Source organism: Mizuhopecten yessoensis, unplaced genomic scaffold, assembly GCF_002113885.1.
Source record: "Mizuhopecten yessoensis strain PY_sf001 unplaced genomic scaffold, ASM211388v2 scaffold5459, whole genome shotgun sequence".
Classification (NCBI taxonomy): Eukaryota; Metazoa; Mollusca; class Bivalvia; order Pectinida; family Pectinidae; genus Mizuhopecten; species Mizuhopecten yessoensis.
This window is the reverse complement of record NW_018406060.1, coordinates 1,119,065-1,142,198: the sequence shown is the minus strand read 5'-3', so window position 1 is coordinate 1,142,198 and position 23,134 is coordinate 1,119,065. Positions and strand designations below refer to the sequence as shown.

General features: G+C 36.4%; 1 protein-coding gene across 4 annotated transcripts in view; it reads left to right on the top strand.

Annotated features, from left to right (window-relative positions):
• LOC110450730 (trichohyalin-like) overlaps window positions 1–23,134 on the top strand; it is a 71,357-nt gene that overhangs the window by 30,456 nt on the left and 17,767 nt on the right. For 3 of the 4 annotated variants that reach the window (XM_021498403.1, XM_021498404.1, XM_021498402.1), the window contains exons 5-17: window positions 7,163–7,254; window positions 8,866–10,242; window positions 12,336–12,359; window positions 12,798–12,810; window positions 13,517–13,563; window positions 14,054–14,110; window positions 14,829–14,909; window positions 16,015–16,214; window positions 16,613–16,717; window positions 17,375–17,513; window positions 18,828–18,928; window positions 19,851–20,027; window positions 20,728–20,823. In XM_021498403.1, coding sequence (XP_021354078.1) covers window positions 7,163–7,254; window positions 8,866–10,242; window positions 12,336–12,359; window positions 12,798–12,810; window positions 13,517–13,563; window positions 14,054–14,110; window positions 14,829–14,909; window positions 16,015–16,214; window positions 16,613–16,717; window positions 17,375–17,513; window positions 18,828–18,928; window positions 19,851–20,027; window positions 20,728–20,823 — 2,509 coding nt within the window. The remainder of the gene's footprint in view (window positions 1–7,162; window positions 7,255–8,865; window positions 10,243–12,335; window positions 12,360–12,797; window positions 12,811–13,516; window positions 13,564–14,053; window positions 14,111–14,828; window positions 14,910–16,014; window positions 16,215–16,612; window positions 16,718–17,374; window positions 17,514–18,827; window positions 18,929–19,850; window positions 20,028–20,727; window positions 20,824–23,134) is intronic. The other variant, XM_021498405.1, reaches the window with a different exon arrangement.

Below are 23,134 nucleotides of genomic sequence, written 5' to 3'. Positions count from 1 at the left end.
CTAGTTACATACTGGTAGACTGTTGTAGGGAGATTGTTGATAGGGTTATGAGACCTTAGTCTAGTTACATACTGGTAGACTGTTGTAGGGAGAATGTTGAGAGGGTTATCAGACCTAAGTCTAGTTACATACTGGTAGACTGTTGTAGGGAGAATTTTGATAGGGTTATCAGACCTAAGTCTAGTTACATACTGGTGGAATGTATGTTGTGGGGAGATTATTGAGAGGGTTATTAAGTGTAAGCTATTGAGAGGGTTATTAAGCGTAAGCCTTAATTTACAGATTGATAGATCAGTGTAAGGAAATTGTTGAGAGGGTTATTATCTCCTCGCAACCAAAGGGGATATATGATTCTACCTGTACTTGCGTATGTTACACTCTTTGACATTGCTCTAGCGGCTTCATTCCTCAACGGAATTGCATGAAACTTCATACAAGTGTTTGGTATGGCAATGCCTTGAACAACTTCTCCTTTCAAATTTCTACATTGAAGGTCAAGGTCACTTACTATTTTTAGAGAGAAAAAAAGTTGTCATCGCTCTAGCGACTTCATTTCCTCTTATATATGTCACAATGTGTGAATGGAAGGGGATTTGTATCACTTGTGATGCCTTGTTAGATGTTAGCCTTAAGTTACAGGCTGGTAGACCAGGGTAGGGGGATTATTGAGAGGGTTATTCAATGTTAGTCTTATGTTGCAGGCTGGTAGACCAGGGTAGGGAGATTATTGAGAGGGTTATTCAATGTTAGTCTTATGTTACAGGCTGGGAGACCAGGGGAGGGAGATTATTGAGAGGGTTATTCAATGTTATAGCCTTATGTTATTGGCTGGGAGGCCGATGTTTGGTGATTGTTGCGACTAAAGTGTTTTATAATTAGGAACTTCAATATATGTTGGGTTGCATCATTGTTGAAAACCAAACCAATCTTTAAGGGTTAGCAACACAACATTCTATTAAAGTGAATCCATAAAGTGTACTTTTAAGAAGAGATTAACATTCCAACCTACTGAATGTGTTACATTATTAAAAAGGGTATAGAATATATTCATCAAAACGCATTTAATGGTTCAACGATATTGCTAAAATTTTGTGTCATTGGAAAGTTTTTCAAAGGGTGATGTCAGTATTTATTTTATAACTAAACATTTTTGTTTGCTTAAAACTTTGAAAAAAGACAAGTCACTATACTTGAAAAATAAAAGAATTACATAATTTCATTTGTTTAACTTGCATCACCTGTTGACCAAAGTTCTACAGCACCATTACACCTGTTGTTACCTGTAGTGTTTGTTCATGTTGATGTACCTGGTACCTTTAATTACAGGTAAGGTCTGCTCTTATAGACATACCATACCTGTTTTGTTACCTGTCTACCTCCCACTGCATACCTGTTAACGATATTTGATACCCGTTCTGTGCCTTATCAGTAAATAGGATTGTAGATGACAATAATGGTGAGAGTGATTAGTTTTCTAACGCCGATCTATAACACTTTACAAGTATTAACGCGGCTGGCAGGTCCTATCAGAATATGGCACCTTTGATAAAGTCGCTCGACCTTTTCTATTTCTCATTGATCCTAGCATGAAAGTGTTAAGTATGCAAAGATTTCATTTTCGAACAATTACAAAAGTTTGGGTAAATATTACCTGTTCTGTCCCGCCATATTGATTAATAGTTGGATAAAAAATTGTTGAATCCCTTTTTCAAATATGTGTGTTTTATGACCGAACAAACATAGAGTTGTCATTGTAATACTCATACAAAGTCAGGACCACTGTATTAGTCTCGGAACCTTTCCTATACTTGATATAATCTTCAGGTACATATACCAGAGTGTAGTTCACATTTCATATGAGATCATGACATTTTTATGTTAACGGATCTTTGAAAAACAGATCTGGAAACTTTGGGACATCCCTGCTAAAATGGAAGCATATGAAAGATTTGTATGTGTAACTTCTGAAAATAATGACATTGAATTTATTGTCCTCAATGATGACATCCTGATTGAACCACTTGAGACATAACAATTGAAAGGTAGTTACATAAGACATTTAACCCTGACATGCATGTGTTCACTGTTAGAACCATGAATTAACTCTTTCACCACTGTTGACCATAATGGACTCATCCAGATCAATGCATGGTAGAGTCTACTTAAGTTACATAGGGGTGACTTACTTGTGTGTGGTGTTGGAGACGGTGTGTTTATATGACATTAGTGTGGTGTACAACCATTATGACATCATGTCTGTTAGAAATTGTCTAAAGACTTAGTTTAATCTCACTCCTACATATGGATTATAAGATCATTCTGGATATTGGATAAATTGCCGTTTGGATGGAACAACCGTTTAGATATCGTGTATAACTCTAATTTATAATCTTATTATTATGTATAATGTTTTGGGTATAAGACCAGGTGTACTATAATGCACTAAAGGGAGACCACTGTAGCTGCTAACATTAGACGATAAAAAGCCATTTAAGCCTAATTAAAGCTGTGGCTTTTGGATTACGATATAAACAGTGACCCTTAGATCAGTTAATAAGTTTGATCATTTTAACAACTGAACCCAGTTAGGAAGTACATGTACTGTTATATTAAGAAGTACATGTACTGCTATATTAAGAAGTACATGTACTGCTATATTAAGAAGTACATATACTGCTATATTAAGAAGTACATGTACTGCTATATTTGTATTGTTACATTACTGACAATATTCACTGTTTACTATTCTGGTCCATTGGAGTTCCCACTTCTGTACAGTTTTCTGTCGGCTGACAATACATGTGGGGACTTTTATGTAAATTTGTTGATATTGGCTTGGCTTTTGTGACATCTTCAACAATACATATGGACAGTATAACAGTTATTGCAATAATACAAACTAAAGGTGATTTTTTTTCAATACACATCCTTCTTTTTTAAAAGAAAATTACAGATCACTTATGAGGATGAATACAGTGGGGAAATCAACAAAAATACACTGGGGGTAATTTATATACATGCATTGGGGTAATAAGGGGACGAATACAGTGGGGACATCAACAAAATACAGTAGGGTTAATTTATACACATGCATTGGGGTAATAAGGGGACGAATACAGTGGGGTTATAGGACAAATACAGTGGGGTAATAAGGAGACAAATACAGTGGGGTAATAGGACAAATATAGTGGGGTAATAGTAACGAATACAGTGGGGTAATAGGAACGAATACAGTGGGGTAATAGGACAAATACAGTGGGGTAATAGTACAAATACAGTGGGGTAATAGGGACAAATACAGTGGGGTAATTGGGACAAATACAGTGGGGTAATTGGGACAAATACAGTGGGGGAATAGGACAAATACAGTGGGGTAATTAGGTCAATTATAGTGGGGTAATTGGGACAAATACAGTGGGGTAATTGGGACAAATACAGTGGGGGAATAGGACAAATACAGTGGGGTAATTAGGTCAATTATAGTGGGGTAATTGGGACAAATACAGTGGGGTAATTGGGACAAATACAGTGGGGTAAGAGGACAAATACAGTGGGGTAATAGGGACAAATACAGTGGGGAAATAAGGAGACAAATACAGTGGGGTAATAGGACAAATACAGTTGGGTAATAGGGACAAATACAGTGGGGTAATAGGACAAATACAGTGGGGTAATTAGGTCAATTATAGTGGGGTAATTGGGACAAATACAGTGAGGAAATTAAGACAGATACAGTTTGGTAATAAAGACAAATACAGTTGGGTAAGTAAGACAAATACAGTTGGGTAATTGGGAAAAAACAGTTGGATAATTAGGGCAAATAAAGTTTGGTAATTAAGACAAATACAGTTGGTTTATTAGGACAAACCCAGTGGGGTAATTAAGACAAATACAGTTGGGTAATAAGGACAAATACAGTTAGGAAATTAAGACAAATACAGTTTGGTAATAAAGACAGACACAGTTGGGTAAGTTAGACAAATATAGTTGGGTAATCGGGACAAAAACAGCTGGGTTATTAGGGCAAATACAGTTGGGTAAGTAAGACAAATGCAGTTAGAAAATTAAAACAAACCCAGTGGAGTAATAAGATAAATACAGTTGGGTAATTAGGACAAATACAGTAGTGCAATTAAGACATGAATAAACATAGTTGTTTTTTATACCCTTTTAAGATTTTTAATCCCATTACAGATTACCACAAATTAAATATGGTAAGTTGATTTTGTAAGGTTTTGTAAGGTATCCATTTGATATTAGTAGCTGATTGGTATATTAAACACAGTATAACAAGTGTCACGGATAAATATGGTAACAGTGTGGGCCGGGTTCTATTCTGTAAATTGTTATCTTACTTGTTTGGTTGATTCGGTAGTCAACAACTAATGCCACTTAATACAAAGACCTTAGCTTTTAAATGTGTATTCAACAAACTACACAGTAGAAAGTAATATTTGACAAGGTGGAGCTTGTCAGTCCTGGAGACAGACAGTCAATAGAATCAAGTGTCTTTGTGGCATTTGTACAAAGAAATATTTAAATGCTGTAAAAGGCCTGGTAGATTTGATCGTCATGCGACTTCTGTATAAAATATAGGCATATATTATGTAATGAATATGTAATTTTAACCCTGTTTTCAATGAGTTATCCTCCAAATTACCGGTACTTCCTTGTCCCACTCAGAGTAAAACACTCTGCATGTTTTCTGTAACGTCTTTATGAAAACAAAAAATATTTTTTAACAATCCGAGAATGTCACTGCTTTGCATCACTTTGATACGGGTTTGAGTCTTATCACGTCACAACACTGTGTTGTATCTTTGAGCAAGATACTTTACTCTGCTTGTTCCAGTCTACTCAGCTGTAAATGAGTATGTGGTTGGGCAGTGCTATAATTGCTGAATGCTAGCTGTGAGCGCTGAAATGGCAGCACCGGCTGTATGCTCCCCGGCCCAGGGAGTTGAGAAAGATGTTGGCTGGTTGCTAAGGCCCTATAACAAACGAATAATAATTTGTGAACCGATTTGAGACGACCTACGAACTTGGTTGTGATAAAGCGGTATATAAGAACCTCAAATTATTATTATTATTATTATTATTGTTATTATTTACAAAGTTATGTGACGTCAACAATACAATTGATTTATGCTGATTTGTCAGTGTTGGTACAGAGTTTATCATGTTATGTGAGGCCTAGGAGACAGTATTTTTCACCCATAGTGTGTTTGGAGGTACTTGGACATTTAAATTTCCACATCTGAGAGATGGATGTCATTTAGAATTATTATATTACTACATTCCGACGCTTTATGTCTGTCCCTTTATTGTAAGGGTCTGTTTGTTTAGTAAGACTGGTGATTAATATTTGGCCCTGTACACAGGTAAATTAAACATTGGCGAGAATCAATTTTCATCGTTATAATGGACTGCCCATAATAACCTTGTCATTTTAGAAACCTCAATAAGGGACCATTATAACCCAAAATATTTAAATCGTGTTTTTAAGTGTGTGTTTTATTGCCACTTTATTGAGGCGATTGTGCTATATTCACCAGCACATGCAGGTATTATTGGCTGACTGTCATTATATATAGCTATAAAGAATTTAGATTGATATATTCTCTATCTCAATATCAATATCAGCGGCATTGAAATCAATGAAATTTGAATCAGAAAATCGACTGATATTGACCTGTTTCTATGGACAACATAACCTTGTTGGTAATAAACCATTAGTTGTTTACCAGACAGATAGCATGCACAGTCTTGTGATCTATGTAAAATGTATAATGCATATGTATTGTCAGAAAATGAAAAATCGACATATTGATTTTGATCAACTGATATCATTTTAGCTGCTGCTCACATGATTTCCCATTTGATTTATAGCCATTTGCCTTCTTCTGATGTGCATTGTGCGTAAACAATCTACATTTTCAACTGGGTTTTGAACTGGTTCACTTAAAATTTGGCAGAAATTAATATGATCCTTATGAATATTTGTCCCTACCAAGCGATTTATTGTTCATGTTACTCAGAAGCTAAGATGTTTTCAACTACCTCTCAATAATGGTTGTAATCCATTTGACTCCCAACTTTTCATAGGATGTTCTTGCTTTTTGTGCAAATCTGAAAATTCAAGATGGCCACCCTATTCTTTGATTGGCTGAGACATATTTTACTTCTCCTTCAGAACAGCTGAATCAAAATTTAGTAAAAATGCTATTTATGAAATCCCCAACAAGTGTTGTAGCATTTTGTGCTAATCTGAAAATCCAAGCTGGTCATTTAGCCACTGATTAGTCGAGACATTTTAAGTTTGAACTCATGTGAGCATTCAGTTCTTTGGGCTTCTTGCAGATATTTTCTGCCGTTGCTATAAATACTTTACGATGTTCTCTATATTGAAGTATTTATTGCTCTGAGTTGGCAATTTAATAAGTAAAGGCAATGTGAATACCTGAACTGTGCAACTAAAATTGTATTAATTAGTAATAATTACTACATAATTTATTGAGGCCAGCTGGCAGTCACATTGCCTATAACTGTGATGAGAAAGAAGTTCATTACATAAAAAGTATTAATATTCTGATTTCAATTTAAATCCTTTTACCATAAAAACACAAAAGACTTTAAAATTTAAAATGTAATATAAGTATTTTGTGTTTTCAAATAAATAGCCATCTGTTAGTGGTATCGGTATTATTATGGCAAACAAACTGATATCAATAGACATATATAGCGCTACGTCTTCCATTATGATTAGGTTGGTTAAATATATATAGTGCTAATGCTGTTGATATATGAATTTTCTGCTGCTACGCTAAATATTATTAAAAATCGTCCATAGGCGTTTTTGCTACCTATTATCATTGTTCTGTTGAAATTTTATAACAAACGAAAACAGCAATCTTCAATTTATTTCTAGTATATTTTTCATGAAAGATTAAACGATAGGAAATAAAATTAATTAAAAGGGAGATATAAGAAATTGTATGGATAATATCATATACATGTACTCCGAATATCTATTTGATGTACTTTTCTATATTGGTTAATAAGTGATGGATTTAGATTAAAATGATAGGAAAATGTAAAAATTAAAAACTGTGGAAATGTTTGTGACTTTTGATCAGTATGATTAATCCTTTTTCTGTTGTAGGTCTGGTACCGCCACACCAAGATCCATCTTGTCCGCACGAAAACTGACGGCTTCGTTAAAATCACTCAACCCCTACAGACAACCCTCCATAGGTAACAAGACTGACTTGTCTGATTATTGTACCTCACTTGACCTTATTCTAACCCCAACCACCCATTGATTAACTTTTTCACCTAAATAAATATAAACCAAAGCTGAATATTGATGATGTAGAGGTGGACCGAAGGTGAACAGAATAGATAAGATGGTAGCACACTGCACCACAAAGTTACTGTGAATTGTAAAACATGCCACTTACTGATAAGTAATGATCTGAAGTATAACTACCCCTGTGATGTTTGTGAAATGTGTTTATGAACACTAAGAGTCAATACTAATAGAATCCATCCCTGATATGAGGTTTCTTGACTAATAAAAATATTGAGTAGGCTTTGCCGAGGGTCTTCCGCTCAATATTTTATCCAGAGGGTTTGAATTACCTTGTCCATACCTCACATCAGGGATGGGTTCTATTTCTTGCTTATTATAATTACCTAAAACCCGTAAAAACTGCTGCTCTTCTAGTAAAGTTGTAAACTGTCAACGCATTTCTCATTTCCATATGAAGCCCGGCAATTGTTAATGACGTCAATGACCCTGACTGACCCCAAAACGTCATAAAATGACGTCATGAACAATAGTGTAACCCTGAAAGGTCCCTGTTATGACCCCTGCCAGTCTGCTCGTGTAAGCGATCCAGACCTGTGGGTCTGATAGAATTTTCCAACACCGCCGGAAATGCGGATATCTCGGTCTAGTATGCAAGAAACTGTAATACAGTATGTAGAATATGGTATTGTTAATATACTGATCTGATACAGTATATATACATAATAATACACTGAGACATTATGCATCAGAATACACTGTGATAGGGTATTATTTATCTATTATAGATTTTATTGAGGTGAATATATGTGTGGTTATATGGTTACTTCGTCTTGGTCAATATTACTTTCTCATGTCCATATAACCTGTAGTATTAACCACGTTATTTACCAAAGTCAGTTTGTTATTGATCGATTAGATCGCTATATGATGTTTAAGTCATTCAACAAGACGGAATGTATAAACAGAATTGTCAGGAGAAATGCACTGCATTTTGTAGAGAGCATTGCGTCGTTATAATTGAAATGACGTCATGAAGTTTTTTGGGTTTTTTTTTTTTTGAATTGTAAACGATTGTTCTGAAGACGGCTTATCTAATAAGCTGAAACTAGTAAACTGCAATAAATTTGCCAAGTAACTTCAAGTGGATGTTGTCCAGTCATCTTTTTACTTTGTTTCTAAAAATAGTTAGACTGAATCAATATCACAAATCACCGGCCTCCACCGGATTGTTATATATCCAACCAATGAGGATGTAAAAAAAACTATGTGTCATTTGATATATATCAATACATGTACACTGATATGATACGTATAACGATACACTGATATGATACGTATAGCGATACACTGATATGATACGTATAACGATACGCTGATATGATACGTATAACGATACGCTGATATGATACGTATAAATTGACAGTCAGGTATTTAACTTTCCAGAGAACCCCTGATATAAATTACCCATGATTTTCATACAAACTGTTGCACATGTTTTATGTTGAGATGTTGTAGTGTTGCAATGATTCGTTATTATAACTTCTTGTTTCCAGTTGATGATAGTGAGTTAGATGATGAGCAAAGCACCAGTACACACCCAACCATAAGTGCCAAGGTCACACGAAAGTCACCACTTCAAGATGACCTTGTCCGATCAGGATCAGCATCGCCTCAGAGGTCATGGACACAGCGCTTGGGGCCAACCTCAATCACAGGAAGTATTGAGGAGGAGCAGCCAAGTGACGGTAATCAGGGTTGGAGAGGTAGCTCCCTGGGGACATACCTCACAGATAATACGCCCAAGGCTCCAGGGGTCACCGACCCATCTCACAATGACGAGGGCAGGAACAGTTACTCACCAAAGGAGCTGGGAGATGGTCACTTACTGATGGAACAAGGTGACCGTCACTTAGAGGCGGAGGAAGGTGATGGGCATGGTGAAAAGGGTGTTGGGTTAGACCATCTGTCAGAGGGTAGTGATGGCTCTGACGTAGAAATGTTGTATACAGCTGGTAATGGTTGTGTGGATGGTAGTGTAGATATTGTGGATGGTGATGGTATTGTATCCGCCTCTGTTGTCTCCCCTTCCCCAAACATGCAGCATGATAAATCTGCACTGCTCCAGCAGCATGACAATTCCTCTCCCTCCCCTCATCCTGAACAATCTCTCTCGTGTGATCTCCAGGTGGTGGTGGACCATACTTCTCCTCTAACGCATCCTCAACTCTCTGAGGACAACAAGCTTTCCTCTCAGGTGACAGACCCTGGTGTAGACAGGCTGTCAGTCGCTGACGATGGGGGTGATGTGGTGTCCAGTATCACTGGGGTCAGTGAGGACACCACAGAACCTGTTACCATCAAAGTTGACATCAATACCCTTATTACAGGCCCCATACCAGAGGAGAATCAGGAAATGGCAGAATTCTCTGGGTCAGAGGTCAAATCCAACCATGACATGGACAGAAATAATGTAAACTTAGATGTTGAAAATTCTCAACTTGTAAAAACGCCAACTGGAACTGAATCTGAGTTAAATGATGTCACTGGAGAAAAAGGTTATGTAAATGACCTGAAATCACCAGATGGATCAATGTCTCGAGTATCTCCCTCCCAAAAGAGGGATTCAAGCGGAGGAAAGGGTTCTCCTACAGCTGCCATCACAACAACCAAGGGAGGCAGTAGGCAGTCCTCAGCCAAGAGGGTGTTATCAGGCAGGAAGTCTCCAAGAAGAGAGGCTACCCCAGTCAAACAATCGTCCAGACAGTCATCAGCGAAAAGTAATGCTGACAGGTCTGTGTCTCAACATGAGACAGAGGCCACCGAGACTTTGGTTGCCATGGAAGCAAAGACAGAAGCAGTAGATTTAGAGGATGTAGCCAGTGTAGCCTCATCTGTTCTGGTAGAACAAGACATTGTGTTGCCAGCCCAAGGTAGGTCTTCATATCATTTTTAGGCTTTCTAGTACTGTGTATAGTTCAGTAGTATTTGCAGGTGATCGCCAAAGATACCGCAAAAATTAAATTTGAAAAAAAAAAAGATATGATTACCGGTACATGTACCATGAACTTTCATCTCAGGAAATATGTATTATTAGACCCAACAAAAAATGATGAAAATATGTTTCTGCACCCGTTTAATCCAAATAATGAAGATAAAACAATAATTCAATATTGCATTTTTCTTTTTCACAAGACACTTTTAAAATAAATCCCAACACCCAAATGCAAAAGTGCCTTTGTGAGCATGATATTTTTACCTAGCCATGTTGGGCTAATTCCTGCAAACAAGTTCTGAATTCAAAAACCACAAAATATCAGCCCTGTGAAATTTAACAACTTTACAGTATGTATCGTGGAAAACGTCACACAACACATCCATTGTATTCTGACAAAGTTGTTAAACCTCAACCATGAAACACATCAGTTCAGGAAAACCACATCATTCCAGGAAATGTTTTCTGTCTACTTTAGTCTGTAGAAAAACTGTAACATCATGATTGATTGCACAAAATGCAAATTAATTCGTAACTTTCCAGCTAATGTGGGGAAACGTAACATGGGAACATGGTTTAAGAACTAATTGAGGTTTGGTCTTTAAATCTTTTACCTTCAAATGATGGTAGTGGTGTTATATATATATATATGTTCAGGTATTTTTCATGAAAATGATAAAAAAAAAATATATATATATTTTAAGTAACATGGTTCTTTTAAAAGTTAACTCATTCACCCCTGAAGACACATTTGAACTCTTCCAATTCAAAGGTTGGAATGGTTCATTATGCAATTTCACGGGTGAATGAGTTCAGCTTCTAAGACCCTACATTCTGTACTGAGGTATGTGGTGAAAAGAGTTAAGATATTTTCTGTTGACCAAGAATAAAAAAAAATCCTTCGGTGCCCAATGGATCTACACAAGTTCCCAGTCTGCATGAACGTATTTTTAGCATGATTGAATTTCATTCTGCTTGTCTGTGCAAAGGTGCTGTAAGTGTAGGAGTTTCCCCGAGCATAGCACCTCCCCAGCTTATAACAAAATCCTTTGTTCAAATCACCTAAACAAAATTGTTGCAAGAAATCCAATAAACCATGTATTGTGTTTGTGTACAGGCATGGATGCATGTTAATTTGTTTGTGTATTGCAAGAGTTAAGATTTATTTCTTTTTGATTGGAATTATTCATGGGGTAGATTTAATGTGTTAAGTGACGGGGCTGAGGGAGATGCTGTCGGCGAAGGTTTGTATTATGGTTTTGTGATTTGTTTCTGGTACATTAGCTGTTTACTACAAATGGAAATAACAATGATTACCATCACAATTTAAACCCAAATTTGAAATTGATACATGGTGAATTTCCCATTTGGATTCAATCATGCGTTTCTAATATCAGCACGCCACGCACGTCTGGAAGTAAAATCTAAGTATTAATAATCCCATCAATACATTAAAAATGACATCAATCCAGGAATTTTTTTGTAAATTTTGTCTCTAAATTCACGATTAAATTGTGAATTGAATGTAATTTTAAAAAAGAAAAATTGAAATCTTAATATTAAATCAAATAAAAAGTTTTTTGCTGCACATTTATCTTATGTCTGGAAGTAAACTTTCAAGTTATATTCCATCCTTATCCATACATTAAAATGTTCTTGGGTAAATTTTGTCACTAAATTCATGATTGGTAAATTCTTGTCATTAATTCACCCCTGAAGACACATTTGAACTCATCCAAATCAAAGGTTGGAATAGTTCATTATGAAATTTCAGGGGTGAATGAGTTAAAAAAATAAAATGAAATAAAAATAAAAGGTTTCCAATGCACAGATATCTGATGTTTGTGAGTTGGAATTGCCTGTATTGATAAAGACTTATACTGTCTTATGTTGATTACTATCCATATGAGTAGTGATGTTCATTCTCTTTATACTTATAAAGATATATATATATTATCTTCTGTAATTCTGTAAGTACATATAACAAATTATATTCTTTTTTTTTTCATCACTTGATCCTCCTATAATTAGATGACACTGGAGATGTAAGCAATGGTGAGGAAATTACTATATTCAAACTTTATGCATTCATGTATTCTGAATCAAATCATCAAATGCACTATAAAGTCAGGAGGTAATGCACCGTAAAGGAATTTATTACATGTATTCATAAATGTGCAAATAAAATTGAAAATATTTAATGAATTTCAATTAAAACATGTATTTTCTCCCTATCTTTGGTAGTTATGTCAATCTGACGAATTGTAATAAAATCTAAGGATATATAATCAACAAAATTTCTCTTCATAAGTGAGATTTAATTGTTATGTGCGAATAAGCAGAATGTATGTTGGTCACACGATATAGGTGATAAAACTTGGAGTGACCCTGTTTGTAGTGGTAAGGTCTTGATATTGAATGGCCTTTACTATGAGTGAGGTCACAGGTAAATATATACATTAGTCTAATTAACCTTCATTTATTTATCCACAGGTGAGACAGCAAGGTAAGTCACGCAAACATGAAGTATAAAACAGAAAAGATAATTCAATAAAATGTTTAACTCAATCACCCCTAAAATTTCACAATGAACTATTCCAACCTTTGAACTGGAAGAGTTCAAGTGTGTCTTCAGGGGTGAATGAGTTAATATTGGATTTCTAGGAACACCCTACTAGAAACATAGCAAACTAATTAGATGTTTTTTCTGGTATACCACACTCAATGCTGAAAGACAAATTCCTGCTAATTAGAGTCTACCTTTGGCTCAAATTTTCTGTCAAAACAAGAATCAATGGCGATCAGGATTTTTGATATGGAGGATATTCAATTGCTTCATTTGAAGTTTTTATCATATTGATAATTTCTGATACCTCTCTGTTAAAAACATTAAAATTAATAGGAACACATATGTCTTGGTTTGGAAAAAAATAGTCAAATACACAAAGCATAAAAACAGATATGAAAGAGTTACTGCCCTTGATAATATAAAATGTACTATTACCACAGACTATTAATTACACAAGAAATAATTTATCATTTTATGGAGAAAGAGTTTTTTCTCTATACATAAATAGTCAACATGTCGTAGATTTAAGTTTAAATTTGGAATTAGGCATGTGGGAAATGAATTTAAATTTAAAGTTGTATTTAATTTTTGTGAACTGACCACCATGAGTTTTTTTTATAATGATTAACTATGACCATTTCAGTTTACCTGTGGATGGTGTAGCACAGCCACTTGTACCCCAATACACAGGTAGGTTACAACCTTTAATCTCATGAGATCACCAGTCATACAATGTAAAACATTTACAATGGAACATCCTCACTAATACTATTTTTTGTCTGTAACAATTTTGTATCTATCGTTTTTAATTAATTAATTTCTAAGATATTTTTTTAAGTCTGAATGTGCAAAAAGAAACATGTAGGCATATGTTTACATAAAATTTTGTATTAAAACCTGTATTAGTCCTTTTTTTGTTGCTGTGTGTTTGGTTTGTATTTTCGTTCTGTGTATCACCTTATTTCTGTAATTAAGCTACAGGCTGTATCACAATCGACCAGGTGATGTTTAGCATCAAAATTAATTGCAGACATCAGATATAACTGATTGATTAAAAAAAAAAAAAAAAATGTTCTCATATCTCCAAACACAAAAATACTCACTAGTAGGTCTTTTAAACAGAAGAAACAACAACAGAAGAAACAATGATTATTCATTTTCCCAATGCATGTGTTTGCAGGTTCCATGGCCAATGGAGGAGGATTGATGATTCTTGACAGTGTACCCTCAGTTCCTGGTATGTTCAATCTGTTCTGGAGGAATAGGTGATGGTAGTGAAATTCCTAGTCTTCGATGGTGCTGTTATGATTATTGTGAATAATAAGGGATAGACCTCTATATATATATATAGACTGTTTTAGGTTTATAAGGGGCTGTGAACAAGAATTACATAATTATGCACATGTGAAATATATCTAACGATGTTGTTGACAGGGGAGGTCACTCTAGGATATATAGATAGAAAATTATGGGTGATCACTCTTAAAAGGGAATTAACTCATTCACCCCTGAAGACACATTTTAACTCTTCTTATTCAAAGGTTGGAATAGTTCATTACAAAATTCCAGGGGTGAATGCGTTAACTAAGGTGAGATCACTCAAGAGCGGAGTTACTTGAATGGGTGTCTCTGTTGACACGATGACAGGTCGGAGGTTACTACTGCTTGGCAGGATAGATGAAGTAAATGTAGTCAAAATTGTCAGAGGAGGTCCCACACAGGACACTGGATTGTCTTTGGGTCACTGCAGGTCTTACCACAGCATGGACAGGAAGATCTCCTAAGTCACCACTGAAAAGAGGTTTCTATATATAGACACGATTGACCAGGTGGGTCAGTCCCTGTACATGTATTTAACAACATAGTTGTATGCAGCATTATATAATATAAAGTTTTTCACTCAAAAGCATTTGTCTGATTGTTACTACATGGTGATATGTATTTTGGATTTGTAGTAGTGAGTCCCCACTCGTCCAGACCTGTCTCCAGGACCAGCTCCAGGCCAGCCTCTTACAAAACTGGCCAGCTGCCTCTGGGTATGTTCACATATAGTTCCTTATAGTTACAGTTGTTCCTGGCAATATTTGTGCAGGATTCTTTATATGTTTGTTTATTGTTTATCTTATAATTCCCTGACTATTTTTGCATTTCTGATAAAAAGTTAATTAGGATTATTAATAGTGTTTCATGAATAATCAAACCCTGAAATCCATTCCCAACTTTGAAATCTTGACTACTATGGAGTGTTTGGATCTGCAGTACTGATGCATGTTAACACTTTCACCACTGTGGACCATAATGGACTCCTCAAGATAACTGTATGGTAGAGTCTACTAAAGTTACCTAGGGGTGAAAGGGTTAATGCAGTATCTGGTTTCCACAGGTACTAGTGCCTTTGGTCTAAAATGTTCAGAAAGATGATATATTATGGTTATAGGTTACATGAGATATTTTTTGATAACTTTTTCATGCATAAAATAATATCAATACGCTATGCATTTTCAAGTATCTTAATTAATCTATGACCATGAAGTATAGAGGGTTCGCTTAATTATCACAGGACAATTGAAATAGCATTTATTAGCATTTCTAACGAGCTGCAATACATATGGATGGGCTTATCACCAGGCATAGGCTTATTGTCAGATAAATATAGTACTCAAAGTATAAGTACTTAACAAAAGAAATTACCAGAACTAACTATAATGAAAGGTTCTTTTTACACAACCAATAAAACTTTCTATGTGACGTTTCGATGACTAGTAAGATATGTACACTGTCACCTTCATCAGACAAATGACCAGTGAATGACCAAGTATTAAACAAAGCGTAGCTGAATCGAGTCATTTGGGTACATACAGTATATAATAACTATTGTACATACTCTTACAGCGTAGCCGAAATCGACATTGATTTTGTGGACAACTTGTACACATTTTACACCTTTGTGTGCATATACGCATCACTGGTCATTTGTCTGATGAAGGTGACAGTGTACATATCGTACTAGTCATCGGCACATCACATAAAAAATTGTATTGGTTGTGTAAAAAGAACTTTTCATAATCCATACTTACCCACCTGAAGAAAATGTTGAGAAATACCAGAACTAACACTACAAATAAATTATGGTTCTAACAGAAGAGGAACCGCCAATAGCGACACCAAAGTCTGCTGAACCACCGGAACAAAGAGTAGAAGAAAAACAGGACAAGAAAATAGAACTTAAAGAACAGAAAAATGAACAAAAAGATGACCACAAGATGTCTGACACTGCTAGCTTATCTGTGGGGAAAACAGAGGAGACCACCCCCAAACCCCCTGAAGGGGGAAAGAAAGGAGTAAGTAGTTACGTGGCAGTATTAATTCATTCACCCCTGGAATTTCTTAATGAGCTATTCCAACCTTTGAATTTGAGGAGTTCAAATGTGTCTTCAGGGGTGAATGAGTTAAACCCTTGTGTTTTAAGCATTATAAAGAAATAACAGATTTTTTAACCTGGATATAATATAAAGATACCAGTTGCTTTAAAATTATTTTTTGTGAAAAACGTAGATTCTTATATTAATTTGCAGTTGTTGGTATTTTTATTATTCGATATGGAACAGTAATATTTTATATCCACATAAATACCAGTTTTGTAATTCTGCTATTTGCTTTTTCAAACTTACTTGAATCACTTGGAATTAAATAAAGATAAATAACTGGAATCTAACACAATTTTGTCCTTTGCTCACAGCAACAACGTAGGGGGCACTTACCCCGAGGTAAGAAGGCCAAGAAGGATGTGACCAAGGCAATAGACATCTCTTCTGTACAGCCTGACGAGGAGGAGAAACCAAAGGTAGGCTTCTTACATCCAAGTGACCACAATATACTCTGTGTAGACCCCTAAATCCATCAGAGGTACAACATTATACCAGTGATATGTCCTGTGTAGACCCCTTCCATCAGAGGTACAACAATATACCAGTGATATACTCTGTGTAGACCCCCTTCTATCAGAAGTACAACAATATACCAGTGATATGTCCTGTGTAGACCCCTTCCATCAGAGGTACAACAATATACCAGTGATATGTCCTGTGTAGACCCCCTTACATCTAAGTTACAACAATATTCCAGCAATATGTTCAGTGTAGGCTCATCCATTGAAGTTACCATAGTAACATGGTTATTCTCCTTTCATACATTTTGCCACAATTAATAAATAGTCCCACAGCAAGTCCTACTATGATCATAAAATGGGGACTTTTTTTACCTAACATAGCGATGTATCTAAAACTGATCAAATTTCCAACTTAGAATATCATCTCTTTAATTTGTTTAAACCAACGTCGGCTTACAGTCCCAAGCATGTTCTTATTCAGGGAATTCAAAGTTATAGTATCTATAGGTATATTCATTTTTATTTTTTTTTTGTATGTAGAAATAGTAAGATTACAGTAACATTACAACATGAATGAGAATTCGTAAATACAGTTTTCATTGTGTACACCAGGAGCATGAGATCACTGTGTATAAGACTGTCAAGGTCGCAGCTCAGAAGGAAGAGACCATCATCCCAGACTTCATCACTGAGGAGTCGGCGCGACACAAGGAAGAGTCCAAGGAAGCCCTGGAGCAACAGATGGTGGAGAGTAAGTGGTGCTACGTTACTCTGTATATTAAACCTTTCACCCCTTTGTAACTCTAGTAGACTCTACCATGCATCGATCTGGTTGAGTCCATTATGGTCTACAGTGGTGAAAAGGTTAACAGACTAAGGATAATAGAATATGCATTGGTAGAACATGTATAATCAACAACAGAATTTTCATCAGCTAGATCAGCTTGTCTGCATGTATATTGTGATCATCATGATATCCATATAATATTAATTTCATATTCTATGACCAATGTAAAAATATTGCCAGAGATTGAAAGTTCCATTTTAATCCAATAAGAAGTATGTGCTATATATCATTATATCCAATCAATGCTATAGTATGTATGATTGGATGAATCACAAAACGTCAAAATAAAACATTATATCAATGCTTTGAGTGTTCTGATTTCCTCTTAAAATGGTTTATACTGATTTAATATACACTATTATAAGATATCATATAAAGCATTCACTTAGAGTACTTCAAATGATGTGAAAAAATAACTGTCTCTCCTCTCAGAGAAATTTGAATCCTCATTGCCTTTTCTAAAAAAAATGTCTTTTTGCCCCTCAGAATTGATATATTTAATGTGGCAATGTCAATTATCATCTGAGGGGATCATGTCACTATGTCACACACAATTTGTCCATAAGAATGTAGTCTAGTGGCAGGACGCTGGGCTCGTGACCTATGGGTTGCGAGTTCGAGTCACAGCACGCCATTGTGTTGTATCTTTGAGCAAGATACTTTACTCCGCTTGTTCCAGTCTACTCAGCTGTAAATGAGTATGTGGTTGGGCAGGGCTAGAAATGTAGAATGATAGCTGTTTGCGCCAAATGGCAGCTCCGGCTGTATGCTCCTCAGGCAGTTGAGAAAGATATTGGCTGGTTGCAAAGGCCCTATAACCATGGATAATAATTTGTGAACCGCTTTGAGACGACCTACCAACTAGGTTGTGATAAAGCGGTATATAAGAACCTCAAATTATTATTATTAATTGACATGTTTCGGCCTGCTATGCATACTTCATCTGCTATTATTCACACATGTTTTCTGAGATTGCCCTGTTGAGTATCCTTCGGTATTCTTTGTTATTGGATCAGTAGTTGTACAATAAATATGTTTAGTATCCTTTTTGGTGTTTTTTTTAAAAGAAAAGAGAATCAGTCTTGTTCCTATGGCCCTGACACTCTGGGAACATAATTAATCTCAAGGCATGACTTTTAAAGTACCGGTACTTTTTGAAGTTCAGAACACTCTGAAAACTCCTTAGATAGGTATAACTGACCTTCTCATTTGTTCCAGTGTCTAAGATAGTTGACAACGCCATGTCAGGGACTGTACTGGAAGAGGACGAGGGCGGCCTTACAGACATGGAGCTTGCACTGGCACAAAAACAAGTCTTGGTAAATATTGCAAAGAAGTACAGTATGTACAAAAACTATCATATAATAAGATGTGTCTGGAAAAAAAAAATCAATGGAAGTTGATATCACGCCTCAGTTTTGGAAAATTTAATGTAATGGTGCTGTGCGTCTGCAATGTCGCTTCCATGCCATAATTTCTTTAGATGGAGCAGGGACATCTAAAATGAGTGTCTGGGCTATAACCCTGTATCCTATTGCTGGTTGATGGGTTTTACCTATACAATCACTGACGAAGTCAGTGTTCATTCGATGTGAGGAGGTAAGTTGGCGCTTACCGGGCCCTCGGTGATTCAAAGCCCTGCCCATCCAGGTCGTGCTCTGAGGTCGGACAGCTCCTCAGATGCAGACGGACTGTCGCAGCGGCTGTGGTCCACGGATCGATGTCCTTCTAGTAGTCCCCGCTGCTCTCCTACGTCCCCTGTTGCTGGATCTTGATAGGACTTTATAGCCCTTTTACCCATGGCCCAGCTATGTCACAATCTTCACCCAAGGTCAAGGTCATGGAGCGTTTAATTTTTACCCATGGCCTAGCTATGTCACAATCTTCACCCAAGGTCAAGGTCATGGAGCGTTTAATTTTTACCCATGGCCCAGCTATGTCCCAATCTTCACCCAAGGTCAAGGTCATAGAGCGTTTAATTTTATTTGATGTATCATATTCCCATTCTATATTGAGCGCCAAAAATGAAACCTAAACAGTATCAAATGCTTTAAAACAGGAGCTCTTTTTTATGTCTGTTAAGTTTTCATTAACAGTGTGTTGTGACCATGGTCCAAAACCATATACTGCTGCCGTAGAGTGGTGAAGGTATATTTTTCATCCATTTCCCAATACATACATATTTTTCTCATATCCAGGTAATTTTTACTAAATCTTTCATGATTTTATTATTGGAATTAGGAGAGAATGGCAGAGGCAAAGGAGAAAATGGGTCAAGTAGACAACCCTCAGCCACCCAAAGTGGAGAAACCTGTAAAAGGAACAACTGGGAAGAAAGGAGGGAAGAAAAATATAGAGAAAAAAGTGGTGGACACTGAGAAAGAAAAGCTCAAAGAAATGAGAAGAGTAGAGAAAGAGGTGATTTTTCATACTGTTAACTCAATCACCCCTTAAGACACATTTGAACTCTTCCAATTCAAAGGTTGGAATAGTTCATTATGAAATTTCAGGGGTGAATGAGTCAACTTAGTAGTTTTAGCATCCACGACGTCTAAAGCAGGTGTATCAGTATTGTAACCAATGGACACATCAAGGTTCATAACATTACCTTTAGTAAACTCCCGACCTCCATCGGGTGTCATTTCAGTGTACATCACACTACCCTGTATATGTAGTTGTTTCCAGTGCAAGCAACATGGTGGCAAGACATTGAAATGGGTTCTGCCTCCTCTTTGTCCTGTATTCCTGACATCTTTTGACCAATTGCTTTAAACATTTATACACTCTATAACTGTCCTCATATCTGTAACAAAGACCATTGGCTAGTTATATATTGTTGATGTGGTATGAAAGGGTGCATGTTAGATTGATGTTCAAATACATACACTGATTTTTTTGTGCATGTTTATATCTTTTTGGTCCTGGTGATCAGCCACCTCCAGTGGGGTGTGTGTTTGTATCTTAATTATGAATGCTTCCATTGGAAGCTTACAGCCTGCTTTTATGTTGTTGTGTGTAAGAATCATTACCTCATTACTCTAGCTGTCATAAATATATGTATCTATATACAAATATATTATCCTGTTATTATATAATATTGTGTTATTTTTAAAAACAGAAACGATTGGAAGAAGCTAAGACCTTGCAATCAAAGATAGATAAACAACAAGCACTGCGAAAGGCAAAGGAAAAAGAAGCACGGGACAGGGGAAAGGTAGGTAGTCTTTACTGTCTACAGAGGTCTGTCATAGAGGAAAAGTGGGTAGTCTTTACTTACTGTCTACAGAGGTCTGTCATAGAGGAATTGTGGGTTGTCTTTACTGTCTACAAAGGTCTGTCATAGAGGAATGGTGGGTAGTCTTTACTGTCTACAGAGGCCTGTCATAAAGGAATGGTGGGTAATCTTTACTGTCTACAGAGGTCTGTCATCGAGGAATGGTGGATAGTCTTAACTCTCTGTCTACAAAGGTCTCATAGAGGAATGGTGGGTAGTCTTTACTCACTGTCTACAGAGGTATGTCATAGAGGAATGGTGAGCAGTCTTTACTTACTGTCTACAGAGGTCTGTCATAGAGGGATGGTGGGTAGTCTTTACTGTCTACAGAGGCCTGTCATAAAGGAATGGTGGGTAATCTTTACTGTCTACAGAGGTCTGTCATAGAGGGATGGTGGGTAGTCTTTACTGTCTACAGAGGTCTGTCATAGAGGGATGGTGGGTAGTCTTTACTGTCTACAGAGGCCTGTCATAAAGGAATGGTGGGTAATCTTTACTGTCTACAGAGGTCTGTCATAGAGGGATGGTGGGTAGTCTTTACTGTCTACAGAGGCCTGTCATAAAGGAATGGTGGGTAATCTTTACTGTCTACAGAGGTCTGTCATAGAGGAATGGGGGGTAGTCTTTACTCACTGTCTACAGAGGTATGTCATAGAGGAATGGTGGGTAGTCTTTACTGTCTACAGAGGTCTGTCATAAAGGAATGGTGGGTAATCTTTACTGTCTACAGAGGTCTGTCATAGAGGAATGGTGGATAGTCTTAACTCTCTGTCTACAAAGGTCTCATAGAGGAATGGTGGGTAGTCTTTACTGTCTACAGAGGTCTGCCATAGAGGAATGGTGGGTAGTCTTTACTGTCTACAGAGGTCTGCCATAGAGGAATGGTGGGTAGTCTTTACTGTCTACAGAGGTCTGCCATAGAGGAATGGTGGGTAGTCTTTACTGTCTACAGAGGTCTGCCATAGAGGAATGGTGGGTAGTCTTTACTGTCTACAGAGGTCTGCCATAGAGGAATGGTGGGTAGTCTTTACTGTCTACAGAGGTCTGTCATAGAGGAACGGGGGGTAGTCTTTACTCACTGTCTACAGAGGTATGTCATAGAGGAATGGTGAGCAGTCTTTACTCACTGTCTACAGAGGTCTGTCATAGTGGAATAGTGGGTTGTCTTTACTGTCTACAGAGGTCTGTCATAGAGGAATAGTGGGTTGTCTTTACTGTCTACAGAGGTCTGTCATAGAGGAATAGTGGGCTGTCTTTACTGTCTACAGAGGTCTGTCATAGTGGAATAGTGGGTTGTCTTTACTGTCTACAGAGGTCTGTCATAGTGGAAGAGTGGGGTGTCTTTACTGTCTACAGAGGTCTGTCATAGTGGAATGGTGGGTAGTCTTTACTCACTGTCTACAGAGGTCTGTCATAGAGGAATTGTGGGTAGTCTTTCTTTTGTCTACAGAGGTCTGTCTTAGGGGAATATTATTATAATGTCTCTTAAGTTTTGACCAAGGATACTAGTTTGGGGGGGGGTAAACCTTAGTATTCAGTATTCATGTTTGCTTGTAGGCAATGTAAAAAGGAGCATGATATATTTATACATCAATAAATGTTGGCGTGGAAAAATCTTAATAATTATATAAAAAAATAAGCATATTGTGGACATATTTTGACAAAATATATATAATCTGACATAACTCTTATTGGAATAAAATACATTTATAGTCATTTCAAAATTTCAAAAAGTTATTTGCATAATTGAACTTCAAAGCATTGGAGTTGAATTTTGAATATGATGAAGTCAAAATTACTGTATTTATAAAATGTCTGTTGTAACTATTGTAGTAAATGTAAAGCTCCATGTGTGAGCGTTAGGTATGTACTATATTGATCCTCTCAGGATTTTGCTTTACCAATGAAAATGTTGCTGTTGCTATGACTAATTTATCTTTATTAATGATGTACAAATATTTGTTCTGTATTTGGCTGAAATTTTATGTGTGGTTTATCAAGCTTTTGAAAGCTTTTCTCATTAATCAAACTTGCAACTGAGATTAACTTCAAGTGAAAACTGTGTCAAATTTCACTTGCAAGAAAAGCAGGTTTTTAAATTTAGTGCAATCGTTCTTGGGGGAAAAAATGTGTTTTATGGAGTCTTGTCCCCAAAAAAACCACCAGAATTGTTCTCAAATATCAGTGGTGGATTTAGAGATTGATTAGAATTGTTATTTTGATGAGGTCAGGTGGGTTGCAAAGAGAGAAA